This window comes from Colletotrichum navitas (genome assembly GCF_030913465.1).
Source record: "Colletotrichum navitas strain CBS 125086 chromosome Unknown LY79scaffold_39, whole genome shotgun sequence".
Taxonomy (NCBI): domain Eukaryota; kingdom Fungi; phylum Ascomycota; class Sordariomycetes; order Glomerellales; family Glomerellaceae; genus Colletotrichum; species Colletotrichum navitas.
This window is the reverse complement of record NW_026850585.1, coordinates 67,854-90,190: the sequence shown is the minus strand read 5'-3', so window position 1 is coordinate 90,190 and position 22,337 is coordinate 67,854. Positions and strand designations below refer to the sequence as shown.

General features: G+C 55.9%; 10 protein-coding genes across 10 annotated transcripts; 6 read left to right on the top strand and 4 right to left on the bottom strand.

Moving 5' to 3' along the window:
* Nucleotides 1-1,367: 1,367 nt before the first annotated feature.
* LY79DRAFT_670637 (uncharacterized protein) lies at nt 1,368-2,022 on the top strand (the record flags this gene model as incomplete). The annotated part of the gene is made up of 3 exons (XM_060563806.1): nt 1,368-1,401; nt 1,468-1,526; nt 1,621-2,022. 3 exons carry the CDS (start codon nt 1,368-1,370, stop codon nt 2,020-2,022), a joined length of 495 nt encoding a protein of 164 aa, XP_060412959.1.
* A 766-nt stretch (nt 2,023-2,788) lies between these two features.
* Nucleotides 2,789-3,615, bottom strand: LY79DRAFT_670636 (ribosomal protein L24e; the record flags this gene model as incomplete). Its single annotated transcript, XM_060563805.1, has 3 exons — nt 2,789-3,346; nt 3,412-3,523; nt 3,611-3,615. 3 exons carry the CDS (start codon nt 3,613-3,615, stop codon nt 2,789-2,791), a joined length of 675 nt encoding a protein of 224 aa, XP_060412958.1.
* Nucleotides 3,616-4,121: 506 nt separating this feature from the next.
* Nucleotides 4,122-4,596, top strand: LY79DRAFT_517763 (uncharacterized protein; the record flags this gene model as incomplete). The annotated part of the gene is made up of 3 exons (XM_060554963.1): nt 4,122-4,172; nt 4,232-4,359; nt 4,455-4,596. The coding sequence occupies 3 exons, from the start codon at nt 4,122-4,124 to the stop codon at nt 4,594-4,596; spliced, it is 321 nt and encodes a 106-aa protein (XP_060412957.1).
* A 1,168-nt stretch (nt 4,597-5,764) lies between these two features.
* LY79DRAFT_243542 (QDE-2-interacting protein) lies at nt 5,765-7,803 on the top strand. Its single transcript, XM_060551764.1, has 4 exons — nt 5,765-6,365; nt 6,414-6,460; nt 6,524-7,252; nt 7,305-7,803. Exons 1-4 carry the CDS (start codon nt 5,955-5,957, stop codon nt 7,723-7,725), a joined length of 1,608 nt encoding a protein of 535 aa, XP_060412956.1. The 5' UTR covers nt 5,765-5,954; the 3' UTR covers nt 7,726-7,803.
* On the bottom strand, nt 7,734-10,689 carry LY79DRAFT_243504 (Ku70/Ku80 N-terminal alpha/beta domain-containing protein). The gene is made up of 7 exons (XM_060551763.1): nt 9,955-10,689; nt 9,847-9,907; nt 9,241-9,792; nt 8,781-9,175; nt 8,517-8,728; nt 7,969-8,435; nt 7,734-7,912 (listed from the first exon to the last, which is right to left on the bottom strand). Exons 1-7 carry the CDS (start codon nt 10,440-10,442, stop codon nt 7,895-7,897), a joined length of 2,193 nt encoding a protein of 730 aa, XP_060412955.1. The 5' UTR covers nt 10,443-10,689; the 3' UTR covers nt 7,734-7,894.
* A 458-nt stretch (nt 10,690-11,147) lies between these two features.
* Nucleotides 11,148-12,391, top strand: LY79DRAFT_688985 (uncharacterized protein; the record flags this gene model as incomplete). The annotated part of the gene is made up of 4 exons (XM_060564705.1): nt 11,148-11,194; nt 11,272-11,305; nt 11,395-11,698; nt 11,777-12,391. 4 exons carry the CDS (start codon nt 11,148-11,150, stop codon nt 11,941-11,943), a joined length of 552 nt encoding a protein of 183 aa, XP_060412954.1. The 3' UTR covers nt 11,944-12,391.
* A 166-nt stretch (nt 12,392-12,557) lies between these two features.
* LY79DRAFT_580652 (uncharacterized protein) lies at nt 12,558-13,064 on the bottom strand (the record flags this gene model as incomplete). The annotated part of the gene is made up of 1 exon (XM_060560128.1): nt 12,558-13,064. The coding sequence occupies one exon, from the start codon at nt 13,062-13,064 to the stop codon at nt 12,558-12,560; it is 507 nt and encodes a 168-aa protein (XP_060412953.1).
* A 3,018-nt stretch (nt 13,065-16,082) lies between these two features.
* Nucleotides 16,083-17,403, top strand: LY79DRAFT_591097 (phosphoglycolate/pyridoxal phosphate phosphatase; the record flags this gene model as incomplete). The annotated part of the gene is made up of 4 exons (XM_060561234.1): nt 16,083-16,151; nt 16,292-16,313; nt 16,398-16,466; nt 16,643-17,403. 4 exons carry the CDS (start codon nt 16,083-16,085, stop codon nt 17,401-17,403), a joined length of 921 nt encoding a protein of 306 aa, XP_060412952.1.
* A 235-nt stretch (nt 17,404-17,638) lies between these two features.
* Nucleotides 17,639-18,811, bottom strand: LY79DRAFT_517700 (uncharacterized protein; the record flags this gene model as incomplete). The annotated part of the gene is made up of 3 exons (XM_060554959.1): nt 17,639-18,275; nt 18,339-18,403; nt 18,461-18,811. The coding sequence occupies 3 exons, from the start codon at nt 18,809-18,811 to the stop codon at nt 17,639-17,641; spliced, it is 1,053 nt and encodes a 350-aa protein (XP_060412951.1).
* A 944-nt stretch (nt 18,812-19,755) lies between these two features.
* LY79DRAFT_591095 (DNA topoisomerase) lies at nt 19,756-22,014 on the top strand (the record flags this gene model as incomplete). The annotated part of the gene is made up of 6 exons (XM_060561233.1): nt 19,756-19,836; nt 19,895-20,092; nt 20,147-20,325; nt 20,375-20,544; nt 20,592-21,925; nt 21,982-22,014. 6 exons carry the CDS (start codon nt 19,756-19,758, stop codon nt 22,012-22,014), a joined length of 1,995 nt encoding a protein of 664 aa, XP_060412950.1.
* Between the last annotated feature and the right edge of the window lie 323 nt (nt 22,015-22,337).

Sequence of the window (22,337 nt, the reverse complement as noted above, 5' to 3'; positions counted from 1 at the left end):
TATCAGGAGCCCTTGCCGGCTGAGTGGGGACGAGAAACTTGTAGGTAGGTACACCTTCGTACTCTAAAGTACCTCCTCGAACTGTGCTCCTTATTATTGGGAAGCCCAGGCAGGCGACGACGTCCACGACGTCCCCAACCAAATCGCGCAAAGTGTTGTCCGTGCCAGCCCTTTCTTTTTCTTTTTCTTTTTTTTCCTTCTTTCTCCCTCTTTCTCTCTCTCTCTCTCTCTCTCTCTCTCTCTCTCTCTCTCTCTCTCTCTCTCTCTCTCTCTCTCTCTTTGTTTGGTTGGTGTGTGTGTATGTGTCTGTGTGTGTGTTGCTGCATATGTGTGTACCTGCGTCAGCAATGGTATTCCACGTGGATTGACGCTGTTTCCCCTTTTCGAATATGCTCGGCGTGCTCTCTGTTTCTCTCTCCGTCTCTTTCGTAGGAGGCAGATTGGAATGTGGGATGGGTTCACCAGGAACGGAGCCAAGGTTCGTGGTGCTGCCCGTTCCGCTCCCCCTCCACAAAGAAGAGTAAGAAAAGGGTTGGACCCTTGGGGCTGACTTATCAGAGCCTATTCGCGCTACCGTTGCAGTCCACTCGGGCGGGTGTGGTGTCTTCTTCAGTATTGGTTATCATTCCGAGCTCAATGTGATTTTAACGAGACATTTTCTTCGGCGGGAGGAAGCTGAAAGCAACAATTGACGAAGTTGGAGGCGTGCCTGTCGATCTCGTAGAATATGCCCCAAACCCGAGAAGATTGTCAAGACCGCCCAGCCACACACGGAAGGCCCAGGATCAGGGCTGGAATATGCCCGAATGCATCGATCGATCGGCACGCGAATGCTGCGCAACTTTATAGGCTCCCTCCCAAACAAGCTGCTGAGGAAAGGAGAATGCGATAACGTCAGAAGCAACAAGAAGTTTCCATGATTGGAACGGGGAAGGGGGAAACCGGTGCACGGCAACCATCAGCAAAGGGGAATGTGATGTCTTCATTGACAGAAGAGGAATGTTTTCTCTTCTTTCTTTAGCTCCCCCCTCCAAAGAGACCGGCTGCGGACACCAGATGGTGCAGCATCCCACACGCACAAAGCTCCGACTAACCCCGCGGCGCCACACTCCCTTGGCCACCTCGGCCGCCATAGGTATAGCAAAACCGCACGTCGCTTTTCCCTCTCTTTTTATCTCTCAGTGAACCGTTGCCACAAAAAAAAAGACATTGCCCGCCGGTTGTTGTTGTTATTGTTTTTATTGCTCTTATTCCATCGGGAATTGCCATTTGAGCCCTCCCTTCCTTGTCTCCTTCCTTCTTTTCTAGGCTGCGATCCACCTTTGCCAGTAGAAAGATACAATAGCCCACTCGCCGGAATAGCGATCATGTCTGACGTATACCGCAAGACGGGGCGCGGAGGTAACGATCCCAAGCGTCTCTTCTTGAATGCCCCACCCTAAACTCGGCTTTTTTTTTCTTTTGCAGGAAGCGGAAACTTTTACTCGAAAAAGGACGTCGAAGACGTTGAGAAGGCCAACCCAGAGGTGCGTTAAAGCCCCACACGGCTGCTTCTTTCTTTCGTCCGTGACTTTGAACGTCATGGAAACACATGCTCACCTGCGACCCCCCGACAAACAGGACCTCGAGGCCCAGAAGACCACCAATGCGACGGCGGCGGCGGCGGCCACCGGCCCGAGGTCCCCGACGGCCGGCGGTTACGCGCGCGCAGGGCGGGGCGGCGCGGGAAACTTCCACGACCCATCCTCCCTCCCGGACGCCAAGCAGCAGGAAGAGGCCGCGGGCAAGACGCAGGCGGCCGTGAGCGCCAGCCTCGCGCGGTCGGCGAGGGGCGCCTCCGGGCGGGGCGGGGCGGGGAACTACGGGGATTCGAGCGTGCCCGGCGGCGGCGAGACTGCCGAGGACGAGGCTGAGCGCAAGCAGGCGCTGGAGAGGAAGATCATCGAGGACGTCGAGGCTGGGCTCCCGATGCCGCCGAGGGCGTATCAGCACGCCGCCAAGAAGGACGAGGAGAGCGCCTGATCCCCGTCCGTGTGTTTGTGTGTTTGTGTGTCCGCAGAGCAAGGTCTTTTTCACGTTAGGCTACCACCGTTGACGGCTGGCATTGGGAAAACTTGGAGTTCAGAGGAGGGGGGGGTTTGGCTGGGATGTGTGGCTGTCCAAGATATTGATACCCGCAACCCTCGTTTTGGGCGCTTCACTTTCGCATTGATGCTTGGGTGCTGTATTCGTGGGGTCGTATTTCGCAGCATCTACCTTGCTTGCTCCTCTTGTCTAGAATAGACATGCGTTGTGCCTCTTCCACAACAAGCCTCCTAACCCACTGATTTGCCCAACATGGTAGCAGAGGTCATCCTACTTGTGTTACTTGAGAAAGCCTCCAATTGGCTCCTGCGACGGGCCGCGGAGGACACGAGCATCCTGCAGACAGGGAGAGAAAGCAAAGGCGGTGGACTGAGATGACGAAGGGGGCCGATCTGAATCTGGACCTCGGATAACTTTTTTTTGGTATTCCTTCTTCTCAGAGCCACCAAACGCCGTCGATGCTAACCGCCCTTTTGTATCCCTGAACGCCCGATAAAAATAAAGCCCTCCCAAAAAGCCGCCTCGTCTCGCCAGTCCCACGAACGGGGAGACGAGACAGAGGGACCCCATCGATTGGCATCTCGTCTCTTTCTTCTTTGCCTTCCGTCTTCGTCTTTGTCCTCCTCTAAACGCTTGATTGGTCGTACGTAAGACGTGAACCGGCATCTTCTCTTCTCCCTCTCTGCTCTCACCATCGTCGTCTTCAGTCCTCCATGTCGACATCGCCATCCTCCTCCTCGTCGTCGTCCTCGGCATCATCGTCGTCCCACTCGCCGTCGTCCTGCTGCATGACGCCCTCGCGCTCCTCGACGACGTCGCCGTCGACCGTGACGCGCTGGCGGATCTTCTCCTTGCCAAAGACCTTGCCGGCCTTGTTCTTGGAGAGCACGCGGCCCTCGGCCTCGAGGGCGGCGATCTCGTCCTCGGTGGCGCCCTCGGCCGCCAGCCTCTTCTTCTCGGAGCCACGCAGGCGCGGGAGCAGGTGCTCGTTCTCGGCGACGAGCTTGCGGGCGGCGGCGATCTCGCGCTCGCGCTTGCCCTGCATACGCTTCTTGTAGAAGACGCGCTCGCGGCGGGACCGGATCTCGGACACGCGCTCCATAGCCTTGAGCGTCTTGGCGACGAGGTCGCGGTCGTACCGCACGGGGACGTTGCGCCGCGCGCCGAACTGAAGGGTGCTGTCGACCGTCATCTCCTTGTGCGCCGAGGCGCGGTACGCCTTTGTCCACTTGAGCTTGCGGGGGTTACGCTTCATCTTGAACTGTTGGTCTGGCTGTTAGTTTCCATTCTTCGCGGGTGCGGTGGAGGGGGCCATCGAGGACGTACGTTCTTGTGGCATTTGCTGCGGCAGAAGCGGAAGACCTTAGCATCGTTGCGGACAAAGGTGATACCCTTGCTTGGATAAGCAGGGCGACTGCAGAAGTAGCACGTCTCGATTCTAGATGCATCACGGGTTAGAAGTTTGTTCGGAAACACTCGTAGACACCTCTGTTCCAGGGGAATGAAGAATAAAGCAGAGACGTACCTCATTGCGACGGCGTCGATACCTTCACGGGTATCACGGTGGGGGGGCAGTCACAAGGTTTGGTTGTAGGTGTTGTTTTCTTGACGACGCTTCCACACACACTCACACGCACAGAGGGTCAGCGGAAGGCGGTGATCGAAGCTTTGCCGCTGGAAGTTTTTTAGAAATTTTTCTTCTGCCGCTCCCAGGCGCCGCTTATCGATTGTGGTGGGGCAGTGCCTAGCGCAGCCAGCCAGTGAGTGTGATGGGACTAGAGGACCGGCGGGGACCAAGGGACCTGGCTCGAGCTTTCTTTCTCCTCACTGGCTTACTGGGCGGAAGAACATGTTCTCCGAAGAACTCACAGAAAGCACGGACCAGCCCGCCGGCGCATCACGGCTTTGGAGCGGCGAACTCCAGAAAAAAAGCTCTCCGGATCCAGGACCTTCTTCGCGATAACCACCCGCGTTTTCCGCAGCCATCCATCATCCTCAACCACTACACCCGACGAAACAAACGAAACCCATAAATAATGGCCTCTGTTATCGCTGTTGGAGCCGGCGCTGCCGTTGCAGCTTTCTTGGTATGTCTACTCTCGCATCCGTAACTGTGGTGAACAAATGACTGACGAGATACCTGTAGGGCCGAGCCGGTCTTGTCGCATGGCGCCGATCCCGCGGCGGCGTGGGCGCGATGGGCAAGGCTTTTTACAAGGGCGGCTTCGAGCCCCGGATGAACAAGCGCGAGGCCTGCCTCATCCTCTCCCTCCAGTAAGCGACGAACCCTGCCCGGTCCTGCGAGCCGGTCCTGCGAGAGACATCGACAACCAAGCCCAGAGTCCGGTAGCTAACAGAGTGACCTCTAGGGAAAGCGGTGTCACCCGTGATAAGATTCGCAAGGCGCATCGCACGCTCATGCTCCTCAACCACCCCGATCGCGGGGGCAGTCCGTACCTTGCGACCAAGGTCAATGAGGCCAAGGAGTTGCTCGAGAAAACGACATCTTGACCCTAGCCATCCAATGGCCTCGGCAACTGGAGACTGCGAAATGTAACAACAAACGAAAAGAAGGGGTGCTCACGTGCCTAGAGCCAGAACTTCCTTGCAGGAGGTCATGCTTATTGGTCGAGGGTACTTGTAATAATATCAGACTGGTCGTTCTTCATAGCGGTGGCGTTTTTTGGGCGATTTCCTCTGAGGAAAGGGGTAAATAAGGGTCGTGTAGCGACTGGACTGGTCTTTGGATATTAGGGCATCTTGTAACATTATGTATAATGGCATGAGGCCCTCTCGTCTCTCTTCTCTCCCATGTATACACACTATATTACGTACCATGATATTACAAATGTACCGAGTAAACTGCACTAGCCCGCTTATAGGGGTTTAGAGCGACTATATTCATCAACACACTACAGTTATCTTAACTGGGTGAGCCTCGGTGTCTATGGCCCACGCTCTTCGTTGCCAATGAGGGTTTGAGTGATGTCAAGTTGGAATGATTTACCAACGGTGATATCATCAGTTTCTTTAGGCTCCCTAAGTGAGAAGCTTCAGGAAGGCCAACCCTTCTTATCAGGTGATTCAATACGACACAATATACAGTACCAGGCTGTTTGTTGTTAGTCAAATACAGAGTTGCGTTGTTCTGCATTGCCAGCGGCTGTATAGCAGCAAGTTTGGCAAAAGTTAGGTTAACAAAAGTATTTGCCCAGTGCTTTATCAACCGCCATGACATGTGATGATCTTAGATCTTTGTATGATAAGCAGGTGCATCTTGATACCCCAGCAAGCTCTAGACATATACTGGAAAGCCAAGAAAAGAGTTTCAATAGATGATAGGTGTTGATTTTGTTTGCAGCAAAGCTCTTAAGCAGTTTGGGACTAGTAACTTCGAGGTATATAAACAAATGTTATGATGAGAACAGTTATGAAAATAAGCACAAAAGTACTATTTCAGCACATTTTCTGGTCCCCATCATGATCAGCTATGACTTCTCCATATGAGCCGGACGCTCTGTATATTCATTACTTGGGTATGAGCCAGCTTGTCGAGAAGTGCCAATGGGGAAGGGACGGCGTACGGCACTGCACTCGTTGCTGCCTATTCATTGCCCTGACTGTTTATTTGGGCTCCCTGGATAAGGACCGTTTGTATTTGGTTTCACTTATCAGCACCACACCTACCAACAGGTATTCGTTCATCCACCAGACTATCTGTCGTGGCAGCTGCTACCAACCTCTTTCTGTATCCTGAGCACTTCACCCGTTCCCGGTTCAGCGCAAAAGCCACAAAAGTCAAACTTTCTCTTGCCGATCGACTCACTGCATACACCTACCTACTTTGTCCCCTCCCCCTTCCGACCGGGATGGCGCTCACCCAAGCCCAGCAGATTGAGCGTCTTGTGAAGGCCTTTGGCGGCAAAATACGTTTCGAGGAAGTTTCGCACCAAGAAGTCGAAGAAACCCCCGAGACCATCGTCCTTGACCCTCTCGTCATGGATCGTCAGACCGCTGCCAATAAAGCTGCCTTGAAGGGCAAGTCCATCACTCAGTCGACTCTCTCCAACGCGATTGCTCCTTACGTTGGACCACCTCTCAAGCCTTCCAAGTCCGAGAAACTGGCGCCCGCCGACTTTCACGCTCTCATCTCGCAGAACTTCCCAGAGTTCAATAACATGAGGGCCGGCGATCTCTCCGAGGATGGCATGGCCTTCGTCGCGTGGGACCTAGTTCAGAGATACCCCTCGAGTTTCATCGGCAAGACCAATCGACCAAAGGCGAGTTCCACTATGAGCTACGAGGGCTCGGCTAACATATCCCTTTAGGCCCAACCTTTCTTTGATGACATGACCGAAGACCAGATCTGGGACTTGTAAGCCTTTCAGCCCAGCTCCGACAAGTTGCGTCTCTCAATAATCCTTTAACGTTTGTCCAGTTTCTATGTCTACCACCCTCAGGCCTTGGACAGTATGCCTTACATCTTCGTCCCAACCAAGCAATTCCAGCACTTCCTTAACGTGATCAACGCTTCGATCCAGACGATGCTGACCATCCCCCCTGGCAAGCCCGGCGAGATGTTCTACATCAACTTCGGCTCGAGCTGCACCATCCGCCCAAAGTACATCGCCCGCTCGGCTTCACACAACGAGTACCGTGCCCTCCGTGGGGCAATCCCGCCCGCGGGAGTGGACGATGCCTGCTCCAACGCCACCACCTTGGGCAAGGAAATGCTCCTGTCCCTCCTCAACATGCACAATAACTACAAAGATATAAAGATCAAGGGCAAGAAGAAGAAGCAGCAGAAGGCCCAGAGCCGTGACGAGTCGCTTTATGACGCACAGCTGTACCTCGGTCTCCGCCCCAGGGCGAGCGATGCCACCGAGAAGGATAGGCAGATCGCGCTGGACGAGCCGTTACTCCACGCCCGGGACCAGGATGTCGTGTTTGTATGCATCGATATTGAGGTTGCCGAGGAGCACCACGGTACCGTTCTCGAAATCGGACTGTCGATATTAGACACCAGGGACATTTCCGGCATCCCGCCCGGCAAGAATGGCTGCAACTGGATCCCGTTCATCAGGAGTCGCCACCTCATCACCGATGAGCATCGTCACATCCGCAACCGCAAGTACATCAAAGGCTGCCCCGAGCTCTTCAATTTTGGGTAAGTCTTTTCGAAGCAGAAATCATGCGAGCGCGGGCTAACAGAAGATTAGTATAAGCGAGTATCCCAAGCTCAGCAACCTCGGCCCCTCGATCATTGCGGCCATCACCGACCTCTCCGTCGCCGGCCAAGAGGGCATCGCTGACGCCGACAGGCGGTTCCGTAACGTCGTTCTTCTCGGTCACGATCTACGATCCGATATCGGCTACCTGGAAAGAATGAACGTGGAGTTATGGGGCATCGGCGGCGTCATGAGCCGAACCCTCGACACCAAGGACATGTACCAGGCCTGGCGCCAGGAGACACAGGGCCGCAGCTTGGCCGCGGTGCTCACTGATCTGGGCATACCGCACAGCAACCTTCACAATGCGGGCAACGACGCGGCCTACACCATGCAGGCGATGCTTGGCCTGGCGGTTGCGGCGAGAGTTGATAAGGGTCAGAGGAAGAACCTGAACATGGAGGCTGAATGATAGTTGACTGATGCCTGAGAATGGGCTCTTGTGCCGATGTCACATAACACTAAAGGGTGACTAGAAGCAAATAAAGTCCCATAGCAGGCATGCTGTATGGGTTCGATTGAGACCCATCATTGATAACTCCTGATGTACATGAACGAACGCCCGCCTCATAACCCATCCGTTATTTTGATTTTAGAAACTGCAGCTATGTTAGCAATGTCATATCCGCGTCTCATCATGGACGAAAAAACACACCTCATCAGCCTGCTCACTTGTGACATCCGACACCTCGGACGTCGCTTGGTCAATGAGCCCCAGCCTCGACGTCCGGATCTTCCACCACATCTCGCGCCGGTCGCCGCCCAGTTCCCCTGAGAGCACCTTGGTCTTGAGGCCCTTGATGACGTCGTTGTAAACACCTGGCTCCTCGAGGTCGACCAGGCCGCCGCGCAGGACGCTGAGGTTCTCGGTGGCGCGGGCGTAGTTTGCATCGCCGAAGCTGTCGGCGATGAGCTGAGCGACGATGTCGCCCATCTGGCGTGCGGCGTCGCGGATCGCATCGACCTCGTCGGCGACGGCGAGGGCACGCTTGAACTCGGGGATGGCGTTTTCCGCCGAGATCTTGGGGCGCTTGGGCTGCGTGCCGAGGAGGGCGTCGACATCGAGGCCTGACAGGGGTTTCGTGCCCTCATACTTGCGCTTGCCTTTTGCTTTCGGGGGAACTGGTGGGGGAGGGTTTATCTGTCAGCGGCAGGGTTCTGCATAAGGGGGGGGGGGGGGGGAGCCGGAGCTCGCTGCATTACCTTTCTTGACTTGCGCCGCAGAGACGAGGGTTTCGATTTGGGATCTTGACTTGTCGACTAGATCCGCAGGCGGCGCGGCGTAGCGGACAAGTATCGGAGGGACAGGATCGATGGCACCCTCGGGGTTGACCGCCCTTTGGCGGATGGCCTGGTTGATTCTGTGGATGATGGGGTTGTAGGTATCCTCGATGGCGGCGTACTCTGACGGGTTTCTGCACGAGTGTCAGCGGCGTGACTTGCATTCCGCCTGCAAGGATCGCTTACCCTTCATCGTCAGCCCCGAAACTGCTCAGGTCCATGGAGTCGACGTAATCGCTCATCGCATCGGTAAGCTCGTCACCAGGTAACAGGCGGTGATTTGCCGTGATCTTCTGCCCGCTGACGGTGATGATCCGGTCGAGGGGCGGGAACTGGTACCCGCGCACGTCTTCGGCGAAGGGGAGGGGCACGTCGTAGAGGCATTCCATGTCCGGCTCGATGCACGGGGCGAGAAGGACCAGGACGGGGTCCTTATTGTCCTTGACTACGAGACGGGCGACAGCGTAGGACTCGAGCTCGTAGAGAGCGTGGATGAGGGAGGAGAGGGCGAGCTGCGACTTTTCGTCAAACTTGCGGCCGACAGTCACGCAGGTCTCGCCCATGTTGAGAAACGGTTCGTACTAGACCAGAGTGAGTTAAAAAAAAAAAAAAAAAAGGGCATCCGTGGCGAGGGAGAAAATCGTACCTTTTCACAAGGGATGAAGCCGATGATACTGAAGCTCCTGACAGTCTCGAGCCTTGTGACGTTCCATTCTGACTCACTAATGGCCACTGCCGTACGTCCGTACTCGTACCCCTTGGCCAACGACTCGAACTCGACGTCGCGCTTACCTCCCGGAGCGTCCGGGTCGTTGATCTTGTACGTCCTCGCGGACTTAACCGCCGCGAGGCCTGCATTAGACTCGACGCCCTCCATGGGGTCACCTCCGGCCATCTGCATTGACTGCGACGCGGCGCCCTGGCCCGCCGCTGACACGACGACCGTGGAGGCCGTCGGGGGCTTGGCCTGCTTGGTCTTAAAGTAGCGCTCGACGTTGATGACGACGGGCGTGGGCGGAATCTTAAGCTCTGGGGGCGGGTCGGCGAGGCCGAGCGTCAGGGGCCCGTCGTAGGTCTTGTAGGGCCTGACGGGCTTGAGGCGCGGGGTGTCAAGCTCGTCGATGGCTTCCGCGATAGTTGCGAACTGAGCGTTGTCGCATTTCGAGACCAAGTCTTTGAGAATACCCTCATTCTTTTTCTGTAGAGGACATCAGTAGAGTAGGCGAAGCGGGGAGGAAAAAAGATCACCAACTTTGATCGATGGTTTGTCCTCTTCCTTAAAGCCGTAATCTACGTCGTCAAAATCCACGCCCCTGCATGTGTTAGTGAGGAGACCCAATCGACGGCCCTCCAGACCTACAAGACAATCAATTCAATCCCGTCTTGATTAATTTTCTTTGCAATTGCGTCGACGTCGTCACCATCGATCGGAGCCAACCCGTCAGTGACAAGATAGATGCGCCTCTTGTACTTGAGCTTCTTGGTGAAAGTCTCAATCATGTCCACAGCGATGACAACTGCGGAGACGGCATCGCCATTCGCCGTCTCACTTGGCTTGATCGCTTCCTTGAGCTCCCGCAGCGAGGTCATGGTCATGGGACCGAGCTCCTGCAAGACGGAGATGTTCTCGTACCCTTCGTCGTCCTGCATGGCGTTCCGCGTCTCGTGCGTCTTGAGACCAACGACGCCGACGGTCCACGTCTTGCGCGAGGCCGCGACCGTGGTCGAGATCTTGTCCCAGACATAGCGCATGCTCCAGTCCAGATCCGGCTCGGCGCGACCGTTATGGCAGTCGGCCATGGACAAACCGAGGTCGACGATGTAGACTGACGCCTCCTTGTCGGCCATTGCGGGCAGGTTGATGAGGGGGCAAGTGATTTGGTGATGTCAGTAAGGACTGGGCATTGAATTCGCGAGCCCCTTAGGGAGGGAGAAAACAACCCAGCAGGCCCAGAAGGAGATCCGGGTATTGATGAGTGTCGTTGCGACGGCGAGCGGGACTTGAACCGACTTGGACCTGGACCCTGGCTCGATTTAGGCAGATGAGGTCCCATCGAGCTCCAGGCTGCTGCGCGACCCAGCACACCGCGTTAAGCTGCAGCGCAGCGCAGCGAGTGTCATCGCGCGTTCACGTGACGTCGACAAGCAACATTCTCAATGGGAATCTCATTAGTGAGTACTCATTCTTTCCCCGGGCAGGTCTTTGGGATATCCATGACATGCCCTGACGAAAACCTTTAGCAATTTGCAGCACAAAGTCTGGGCGACTCATGAGCAGGGTCTCCTCAAATAAAGCATGTGGCTTCTAAGCGTTGTCGTCGGGTTGCCAAAATGGCGCTACCTAGGTATTGTGGAGGTGACCTCATGCATTCTTCCAGACACCTGTCCCCTCCTGAGCCACTCGCTCCAGACGGTACCTCTCGTTTTAGTTAGTGCAGGTCTCCAACGCAACCTCGCAGCGTTCTTTCAACTTCAACGACTCCAACTCCAATCCGACGAGTAGGTAGCTAGCAAATTGTCGAATCACCTTGCAAATAATCACGACCGCCCATCATGTCTGACTCCATCGTCTATTCCCTCGGGCCGTACCACATCATCTCGTAAGCCGTAACCCCGCCCTCATGAACCAACACGACCGAAGGTCTTGCATCATCACTGCCTAACCTCGTTGGCTCAGCTATGGCGCCCTCCTGGGAACGACTTTCTTCCATGTAAGTCGCCGTGCGATGCAGAATAAATGGCACTCGATGCAAAAAAACCCATCACGACGTGACGTGGCTAACGCATCGGCCGCAAAAAGTCCTTCGTCAATGGCATCACCATGTTCCGTGTCCTCGAGCGGCCCGCCTTCTCCACCGCCCAGAACGCCCTCTTCCCCGTCTACTTCACCATCCAGACGGCCCTCCCCACTGTCCTCGCCCTGACGTACCCGGGCAGCCGCGGCCTCCTGGGCGAGCACGCCAGCAGCATCAGCGGCCTGCTCCAGGAGTCCAACCGCTACAGCGCGCTGCTGCCCATCGCCACCATGTTCGTCACCGGCCTCGTCAACCTCGTCGTCGTCCTGCCCAAGACCGTGACCGTCATGAAGGCCAGATACGCACAGGGTACGTGTGCAAATGACTTGTGTTCCGTGGGGAAAAGCAAACGCACGGACGGAAGCAGCTGACAGCAGACCGTTACAGAGAAGAAAGACGGAAAGAAGAGCTACGAACCCGCGCCTCACTCGCAGGAGATGCAAGCCCTCAACAAGTCGTTCGGTAAGCTCCACGGCATCTCTACCCTCATCAACCTCGCTGGTTTCATCGCCATGATCCAGTATGGCTTCACACTGGCCGCGCGCCTCGACTAAGAAAAAGGATGAAAAAGCCGGTCAGCTTTCATGTACATCAAACAGTGTAAGGGAACGGTTCGCGTGGATTAAAGTGTTTAGGTCGGCCAAAGCCATTTATTGGGATCTGCTCAAGGCATCATCGTATGCACAGGTTGGCACAACACTGCAAGAAATGAATACGCAAGCTTGTTTATCAGAAAATCCCCATCTCAATTCCTTTTTCTCTCTCCCTTGCCATGAATGCGGAACAAAAACCATGACTCAGCCTCGAATGAAACGCCCCTTTCCTTTCCCAGGGTAATTTTAATGGCATTGCTCTCCGCACGCTGCTGCTGCGCCGAAACACTGCTGCCGTCTGATGCCCTCTGTCCTCTGTCTCGGATAGTCCGGGTGCTCTTCCCCGGTTCTTAATACGCTCTTAGCTGGGTATCTTCTTCGACTGGCACCTGATGGCCGCCGCGAGTCCGTTCGCGTGCCGAAAAAGCCGAGTGTCGAAGTTTACTGAAAATACAGGAACATGAAAATGCAGTTGTCGCAAGTGGTGCTTCGTGGGTAATGGTGATGATGGTTTCGCAACCATCTTCGTGGTCAGATTGCTCCAAAGCCACACCACGGCTGTTCTCGTACGTCGCCTAAATGTCCTTGCGGGACGGAAGCGTCGTGGTCTTGAGCATCTCGCTGGCGGCAAACAGCTCCTTTTTGGCGTCCTCAAGGGCCTGGCGGCGCTGGGCCTTGAGCTTCTCCTCGTCGACGACCTGAGCGGGTCTCTCGACGGCGAGGGCGCCCCTGACGGTCCAGCGGCCGGGTTTGCGGGCGAGGGCCTCCTCGACGTCGATTTCCTTGGTAGGTTTGGGGAACTCGCGGGAGAGAGGTGGCAGGCGGTTCTTGGTCTTGTGGGTGGTGATGGTGCCGCCAGGGGTCTCGACAGCAACAGCGCCGTCTTGGAGCTCAACCGAGTTGCGAGACGAGTTAGTGGCCGAGCTCAGGGAGGAGGTGAAGTAGTCGGCCTGAGAGGAGGCGTCGGTGGAAGCGGTAGCAGGCGTCTGGGCGGTGTTGGTGCGAGAAGCCATTCTGTAGTCATAGGGGGGAATAGAACGCAGGCCAAGAAGCTGGTCCTCGGTGAGGGTGACGGGGGCCATGGCTGCTATTAAATTCGGGGCCGAAAATGAGCACGGATGGTGGGGTGACGTGATTTGATGATGGTACCTTTTTTTTCCGGTCCCAATATTGATGAGACGGAAGTTTTGGGTAGTGGAGAAAAATAAGATCGATAGCGTGCCGCGCGCGTGGGCAGGTAGGGAAGTGTTAGGTTCCTCGGGATGGTTTTATGTGCTTTTTCTTGCTGCGACAAGGATCTGCGTTGGTGGAGGAAGAAGAAGGAGGAGGGTGATAAGGGAAGGTATTTATGTGAGATAGGTAGGGGATATCGGAGAAAGCAAGGCTGTAAGCAAGGTGCGAGGCAGGGACCGTGTGGGTTGACGTGGTGTAGGTGCGTAGCGGAGAACTGCTCTTTTAGGTTGTTGTATCAATGCTTGATTCTCTCTTTGTAGATATTGAGTCGAAGAAATCCGGATCGATCGCCACGAGGTGGAAGAAGGTCAAGGAGCCCCGGTATTTATCTCGTGTGCCGGATGCTGCTGTTTGATCGAGAAAGGGTAGGTACGTGGGGCCGTAGAGTCAGAGATGTGGCGAACAGGGAAGGAAGAGATTTTATAACGTGCAAACAGACGAGGAGGACCTTTTTTTTTTTTTCTTTCTTTCTTATCTTGGGTTCATGCCTCTCGTGGGTGGGAAGGAGCAACCGGACCGAAAGGACCAGATGGAAAGCCAGCGAACTCGGTAAGTCGGCAGTAGTATTCTGGACAAGATGCGTTGAGCCGGATCGGGCTGGACTAGTGGATTAGTGGGTGTATTTTATTTGCTGCTTTTCATTACGGCTTGGCGAGGTTCTGCTTCACCTAGATAGATACCTGGGTACCAACAAACATTGGACTTCACCTCTCCTACCAGCTTTTCTTTCCAAGCCATGCCCGAGGTAGGACCAGCCAGCCAGCCAGCCACCCCACCATCTTCAACGTTCCAACATCAGCATCCCGTGCTCTTTCCCCGGAAGAAGGCCTAGGCCTTTGGGGAGAGTAAAGTCACGATCCATGCCCTTTCCTTCTTCCGATTGTCATACCCCCACGCTCAATCACCAGGGTCTCAGCTTGTCGGTGAAACAAGCGAAAGCGGTGAGGCGGCCACCCATTCACCTACCTTCACCGCCGTAGGAATGAAGCGTGCAGTGGACTTGCCCGCGGATGACCGGTTCTCGCAAACTTAGTCCCTCGAAAGCATGCCAAAACTACAGTCGGATACGAGCCGCCTCGGTCCCGGGGAAGGAGGGTAGTGGGATAGGATGAGATATGAAGCCGTAGGCCCGTGGTTGGGGTTTGTAAGCGAACGGAGGAGCCGCGGACACTTGGCATGCAGGTGCAGCTGGGAAGTCCCTTCGAGGACGGTGGGGGCCGCTAGTAGTGTCCCTTTCTTTCCCACTCGAAGGGTGCCGCTGATCGACACTCGTGCCGCCCCCATTTACCAACTAGTCTGGTTCGGATGCGGCCAAGGACGGCTTCGTGCTTGGTGCCTTTCGCGGTACACATGTAGAGGTCCCGGGGCTTTTGGTGGGGGATCTCAGACATTTCTAGGTTGAAGATTGAGCACGAGCGATGACATGCGTGATCTGCTGAAGAGGGAGGATCTGCACACATGTCACAAGGGTAGAATAGCGTAAACACCACCAAAGAAAATAGAAGAAAAATAGAAAGGCCGATATGGCATAATCGTTTTTGACGCCACCACCGGCAAGACCGTTCAACGACTCATGCAACACGCTGCTGCTCTGCGACGGGGTGACGTCACCTGCCTTGGTAATCAGCATCGCCGCCGCCGACAGAGCCTGGTAGGCCCGACTTGCATAAGAATGCAGGTCGAATTACTACTGATTGAAGAGTGGACCATAATAGTCAGCATCGAGAACGGAACAAAGGCGCCGACACAACATGCCATGCAAGCCCGACAGGACGTAGCAACTCCGCACTCGGAGATGCGTGTGCGCTTAATTCCTTCGTCCGCGCGGGGCCGCATCACTGGCCTTCGTACGCCCGCTCCCGCGTGCGAGAGGAGCGAGCTAGGTGGGTGGTCGGTAGTCTGCAGTCTGCAGGTCGTGCTCGTGTCTTGCATCCTGTTCACGCCACCCAGGTTTCGCATTGTTGAATGGCGGTATATACGACGCCCTGTTGGTCTAAAACGAAAGTGGCGTCGTTGGCTGCCCGGCAAAAATAGTAGAGTGAGGGGAAACTATGTGCCAAGTTGCCGTTCCTCATCCTTTCTGGGTCATGCAGGTGTTTGTTTCACTTCTGTTGAATTGCCCCGTACGGGCGCGCCAAGCCTGCCACTGCGTTGATATGCGGGATGGGCATGTTCCGTTGATACTGAATGGATAAGAATGCGGGTTGGCCGCGCCTTACAGCTCGTGGCGGTCCGGTTTCGCTTGCGGGGAAATGAGTCTGGAGAAGAGGTGACTATTATGGATGCGATTGAATTTCTCTCGAAACTGCCTTGAGTGCCGCTGGATAAAATCCGGGGAAGCCTGTAAAATTGAAAAGAGGGATGGGTTCGGTTTGAATTGGGTATTCTAGGTATTCCCGTGGGTGCCTCGAGATCTCATCGTTTGTCCATTCCAGGTCTGACTGAAATGTCCCACCTCTTTCTCGATGATGTAGACCTACCCGGCTACACTGCGCACGAGCCGAGAAATTACATGTCTCCTCCTCATCTCAAAGCAAGCCGATACCGCACCGTCTCAGTCCGCCTCTCCTTCCCCCAGGTTTCAATAATCTCAAGACCGCAGCACCAGCACTGACCCGCCCCCGTAAACCAGCCGCAACACGCAACACGCAAAAGCGCCGCCGCAGACACGCCTGACCAATCGGACGATGGCCGTCCAACTTCACTTCCCACTTCCGTCTCATCCCGCCCGCATTCCGCCCGCAAATGGACACGCTTGGCCCTCAATCTCCGTAACTCACTGCTGCATCTCATATCTGCTGTCCTAGAGTTTCGTTGAAACTGAAAAAAAAAAGACAAAGAAACATTAAACCCTCTGAAAAGTCACGATGTCTCAGCAGCCCAAATACCTCACCGGCGATGCCCCCGCCATCCAAGAATTCCTCGACAAGTTTGACGTGAGCGGACAGCCTCCCTCCCCCCTCTCCGCCCCTCACCTCAATCTGAGTCATTTTCTTCACCTTTTTGAGCATCTCACGATGGTGGCATGAGAGGAGATGAGCGCAATGAGCGATGGCTAATGGCGAGGTGAACCCAGGTCTTTCTGATTGATTGCGATGGTAAATACATCTCGTCGTCTCCGATCCGTAGTAGGCAGTGCTCTTCGTCCGAACCCGGCTGACCACTGCACCGCCCCGGAATAGGCGTCCTCTGGTCCGGCGACCACCTTTTCGATGGCATCCGCGAGACTCTCGCCTTTCTTCGCTCAAGAGGTTGCTCACCCTTCTCATGATCATCACCCTCTCCCCCTCCCCCTCCCCCTCCCCCTCCCCTCAGTAACCTCAAGCACCCCAACATATCTCAACCCCTTTGACCGTCCCTTGGCACACGCACACGCACAGACGTCCCTGTTCACCGAGTTCTCATCATTGTTCCCCCCAACCAACAGGCAAGCGCACCGTCTTCGTGACCAACAACTCGACAAAGTCACGCCCGGACTACCACAAGAAGTTCGCCGCCCTCGACATCCCATCCGAGGTCGAGGACATCTTCGGCTCCGCCTACTCCTCTGCCGTCTATGTCTCCCGCATCCTCGAGCTGCCCGCCGGCAAGCGCAAGGTCTTCGTCATCGGCGAGGCCGGCATCGAGGCCGAGCTCCGCGCCGAGGGGGTCGACTTCATCGGCGGCACGGACCCGGCTCTCCGCCGCGACATCACGCCCGAGGACTTTGCCTCCATCGCTGACGGCTCCGCACTCGACCCCGAGGTCGGCGTCGTCCTGGCCGGCCTCGACTTTCACATCAACTACTTGAAGCTGTCGCTGGGCTACCAGTACCTCCGCCGCGGCGCCGTCTTTCTCGCCACCAACACCGACAGCACGCTGCCCATGTCCCACACCTTCTTTCCCGGCGCCGGCTCCATCTCCGTCCCGCTCGTCAACATGACGCAGCAGCAACCCCTGGCACTGGGCAAGCCCTCGCAGGCCATGATGGACGCCATCGAGGGCAAGTTCCACGTCAACCGCGAGCGGACGTGCATGATCGGCGACCGCCTCGATACCGACATCAAGTTCGGCATCGAGGGCAAGCTGGGCGGCACACTGGCCGTGCTGACGGGCGTGAACAAGAAGGAGGACTGGGAGAAGGAGGGCGCTGTCGCCGTGCCGGCTTACTACGTGGACAGCTTGGCCAGCTTGAAGCTTGATGCCTAAGAGGGGGCGTTTTGATGAACATCAGGTTAAAGGGGTTTATGATTGCTATGGCTACAGGCTCCGAATGTATAGATGGACTCCATTAAAGACCGCATTAGGACTAGAAGAATCCCCTAGAAGTATACACACATGTTTTGGCCGTCTCTACGGAACGCCTCAATGGCCCCATTCCATCAAGATATGTTAGATGACAGGCCCGACTGTCCGTGGACAGCCTAGCCAATTGTTGACGCGTTTATTTGTCCTTCTTGCTCTGTCTCTTGGCAAGCTCACTCGTCCGGATGACCTTGGGCTGCGGCTTCGAGTACGCAGAAAGCGACTTGGGCATGAACATCCCAACTTGCTTCTGGTAGTGCTGGTACTCGGGGTACTTGCCGGAGGTGATGAACTCGGTAAGCCACGTCGAGCCCTGGAATAGCATGATGAGGAGCGCGGCGCCCGCGCCCGTGTAGCTGTATAGGACCTTGGTCGCGTAACAGCTCCACTGGTACAGCACGAACCAAATCATCTGCTCGGCGAAGAAGTTGGGGTGCCTGCTGTACGCCCAAAGCCCGTTCGTGATGAAACCGCGGTCGAGGTCCTCCTGCGCCCAGCCCCGCGGCACCTTGGCATCCTTCTTGTACGCGGCCTTGGCGTGCTGGTAATCCCACTGCTGGCCGTCGCTGACGAACTCGCTGAGCACAAGGCCGACGATGATGGAGAAGAAGGACCAGTCAGCGGCGGTGACCTCGGGCTCGATGCGGCTGACGAGGAGGAGGGAGTAGGCGGGTGGGGCGGCGAAGCTGAAAAGGAGGATGGACTGGTAGAAGGAGATGAAGGTCACGTTGAAGATGAAGAAGACCCAGCCGGGGACGTAGTTGCGAACAATTTCCCTGTCGGGGATTGTTAGTCATGCCAAACAGGGCTGGTTGGTTCCAGAGGAGCACTCTGCGTACCATCTATAGTCTTCGCTTCCGCGCTCGTAGCCTCCTTTGCGCCAGTAGTTGAAGGTCAGTCGCGCCTGCGGGGAACATGTTTAGTAAGTGGCTTCACACGGGGCAGGAATCGGAATACTCACGCTCCAGAGAGTGGTCGCGACACTGGCGAGAGCGACTCTGTGCGATGGCTCGCCATTCAGGTACGCCCACGCAGCCGTGTGCAGGACGTACCAGTTGGGCAGCAAGCTCCACAGGCGGTCGATCTGGGAGTAGTTCCTGTGGTACTCGGACAGACCGAGAGTGATGAGGGCGATGAGCAGGGAGAAGGCAAAGCCCGAGACGAGGGGGTTCGTCTCGAGATAGATCTGGGGAAGCGATTGCGGGCTCGCGGCAATCTTGCGCGGGAGGTCGAGGAGCTGCGGGATGAAGGGCTCGGCGACCCTGGCCCACTCGGAGCACTCCTCGAGGGAGCTGACTGAGGGCAGCGCCATTGTGTCTTGTGGTCTACGCTGCTCGTCTGGTTCTGTTGCAAGAGGTTACAGTTACAATTGCACTGCGAGGTGGTGAGCGGAGGGGTCGCGATGGGTTATGTTCAAAGGGTCTTGTTGGTGTGAAGACGGTACAAAAAAAGCGCGTCATAGACCGGCCCCCTCGGGAAGGCCTGGAAAGCCTTGGTCCTTATAGCTACCGCGAGCTCTGTGCATGTGCAGGGGTCTTTGGGCATTTTGACCACTGATGGCCCGTTCTCCAAGCTCTCCGTTTGAGTATAACGGGACTGTCATAGACAGATCTATCAGCATCGTAGATCCATCCTCCTCCAAATTCTCCAGCCATGAGATGTCGAACTAGATCGTTTCGCTTATGTTAACTTGTCCCTAATAGTCGATTATGGTGGCATCTATCTGTGAGCGAGATCGCCAGCCAGCGATCAGTAAAGCAGCGCAGCACGGCACGGCACGGCTCAGCGATCCAGACACAGCTCCAATCAGCGCTGCAGCCCCGCTGTGGGGTGCACCAGGCTGCTAGCGAGGGGCAACTGAACCTCACTTCAACCCTCTAAAACTTCACTTTTTGCTGAGAAGATGCCACATTTTGTACACGTTCCCGCGGCTCAGGGTTACAAAGAAAGCTCGGAAGAGGCGAGGCTCAGAACCTAACAGGTGCAAGTTGAATCGGCTGCACTGAATACATCTCATATGCTCCTGAAGTCGTAAAAGTTGCAGTGGCCAAAGGTTGCCAGGAGAAGAGCTTGAGGCGTTTGCCTATCAAGGACGCGTCTCCTCAGGCAGGACACTAGTTTACCGTATCGTGCTCCTGCACTTCTATCAAAACACCCGTGGATGAATGTCCAGAGTATGCGAGCAAGCATAGCCAGCCGCCTCCACCATACGTCACTCCGCTCTCGTGAACTTCACGCTGCTTCTAAAGCGAGACCATGAAGGTCCTCTGTGTCGCAGAGAAGCCGTCCATCTCCAAGGCCGTTGCTGGCCATTTGGCAGGACGGAACCCTGAAGTGGTGAGTGTCCGGGCAGACTCTTTACCGTATTCCCGTTCGAGACTCACCTCTCTTTCAGCACAACACGCGCTCTCAGTACATCAAGAACTACGGCTTCGACTTCGACTTTGGCGCACCATGGGGCCCCTGCAGCGTTACCATGACCGCCGTCCTTGGCCATCTCACGGGGCTCGAATTCACCGACGAGAACAAGAATTGGTCGCACCCACCTCCTGAGAGCCTATTCACAGCACCAGTCGTCACTGTGGTTCCACAGGTATGACCTCTCTAATGTTGCTCTCTTTATGCCGCAGTTGCTGACCTTTGCCAGGACAAGAAAACCGTGGCCGAGAACATTGAACGCCAGGCCCGATACTGCCAACTTCTCATCATCTGGACGGATTGCGATCGAGAGGGAGAGCACATCGGAAAAGAGATTGTAAATGCCGCCAAGAAAGGCAACAACAGAATTGCTGTCAAGCGCGCCACATTCAGCAACATCGAGCGAGCGTATGTTTCTCCCTGTCTGTGGGATGGCGATATTCTTGACACGACCTAGACATATTTTGACCGCTGCACGACGCTTGACGGACCTGGACCAAAAGCAAGTTGACGCCGTGGATGCGCGAATAGAGCTAGACCTCCGAATCGGTTATGCCTTCACCCGCTTCCTGACTATCAGCCTTCGACCGCTTGGCGGGCCTCTGCAAGAACGAACAATCAGCTATGGTAAGCTCTTGCATTGGTTCTCGTATACCTTCTAACAGGACGCCTAGGATCGTGCCAATTTCCGACCCTGGGCTTCGTGGTTGATCGATATTTTCGAGTTCAAAACTTCGTCCCCGAGCAGTTCTGGAGCATCAAGGTCATGCATTCTCGCGAAGGCAAGAAGGTCAACTTCAACTGGTCACGGAACCGACTCTTCGACCGGATATCTGTGGTCATCCTCTATGAGCGCTGTATCAGGGCGAAGAAGGCCAAGGTGACAAAGGTCCAGGAGAAGCCGACGAGGAAGTGGAAGCCTCTACCCCTGACGACCGTCGAGCTTCAGAAGGCGGCGACTCGCCTCTTGCGCATGAGTGGACAGCAAGCAATGACAATTGCGGAAGGCCTCTACAATAAGGGGTTCATCAGTTACCCTAGAACCGAGACAGACCGCTTCGACAAAGGCATGGATCTGAAGGCGCTGGTCAGGAAACAAACATCCGACAACAGGTGGGGAGAACATGCGCAGGGTCTCCTGGACGGTAACTTTCACCAGCCGCGCGAGGGAAAACACGATGACAAGGCCCATCCGCCCATCCACCCCGTAACGTACGCAGCACCTACGGTGCTCAACCCGGACGAGAAGCAATTGTACGAGTACGTCGTGCGCCGGTTCCTAGCGTGCTGCTCAGACGACGCCAAGGGCCTCGCAACAGACGTGGAGATCCTTTACGGCGAGGAGACTTTCCACACGCGAGGACTGGTCGTCTTGGAGCGGAACTACCTCGATGTTTTTATTTACGAAAAATGGAATGACTCTGCGCAGCTCCCGCAGTTCACGCCGGGGGAGACCTTCCAGCCGACAGAGGCGATGATGACGGATGGCAAGACAAGCCCGCCCGGATACCTCACTGAAGCCGATCTCATCGCCCTTATGGACGCCAACGGGATCGGTACAGACGCGACGATGGCAGAGCACATCCAGAAGATCCAAGACAGAGAGTACGTCCAGCTAGCGGATGGCGGCCAACGCGGCCAGGACGGCGATGACGGTGACGATGACCAGGATGGGCCTACGTTGCCGCCAGCCAGAGGGGGTCGCGGGGGGCGTGGCAGTCGCGGCGGAAGGGGTGGCAGAGGGGCTCGCGGCGCGTCATCGGCGGGGGGCCGGAGGGGGCTCAAGGTCTTCATCCCGACACAGCTCGGCGTGGCACTCATCACAGGGTTCGATCGCATGGAATTCGAAACGAGTCTGGGCAAGCCTTTCTTGCGCAAAGAGATGGAGAACAAGATGAAGGCGATATGCGATGGGCGCATGACCAAGGACGCCGTCCTACGGGAAAGCCTAGGTCAGTACCGGCAGGTATTCCGGGATTCCCAAGAGCGCCTCAACGTCCTCAAGGCGGTAAGTCAGGGTTTCCCCATGGCCAACGTGCCCACGCGCGCTGACCATAGCACTAGGCGTGTCGCGAATACATGTCGATTGGCGCGTAACCTTTCGGCGATCCAGATAAGGGCTCGCAGCCCTGGTGGTTCAACAAGACGCCCATGTGTCGAAATGAAGTGGGATAATCCCAAGCGAGGTTGTCGCGGCAGCGTGACTCCATGCGCAACAAGGATCCCAGGCCGAGGCTTTCTTATCTATCGTGCCCACCAGAATCCAAACGTGGGTGTGACGATTGGCGCATTGCCAAGTTCCGACGACCGGCGCGGCTGGCTAGCTCAGACGGCGCGACATATTGTCACGTTTCCGAAAACCAAGGCGGCTCTGGGGAAGAGCAGCAGAAGCATGACGCCGGTTCAGGTTAACCGGTTGA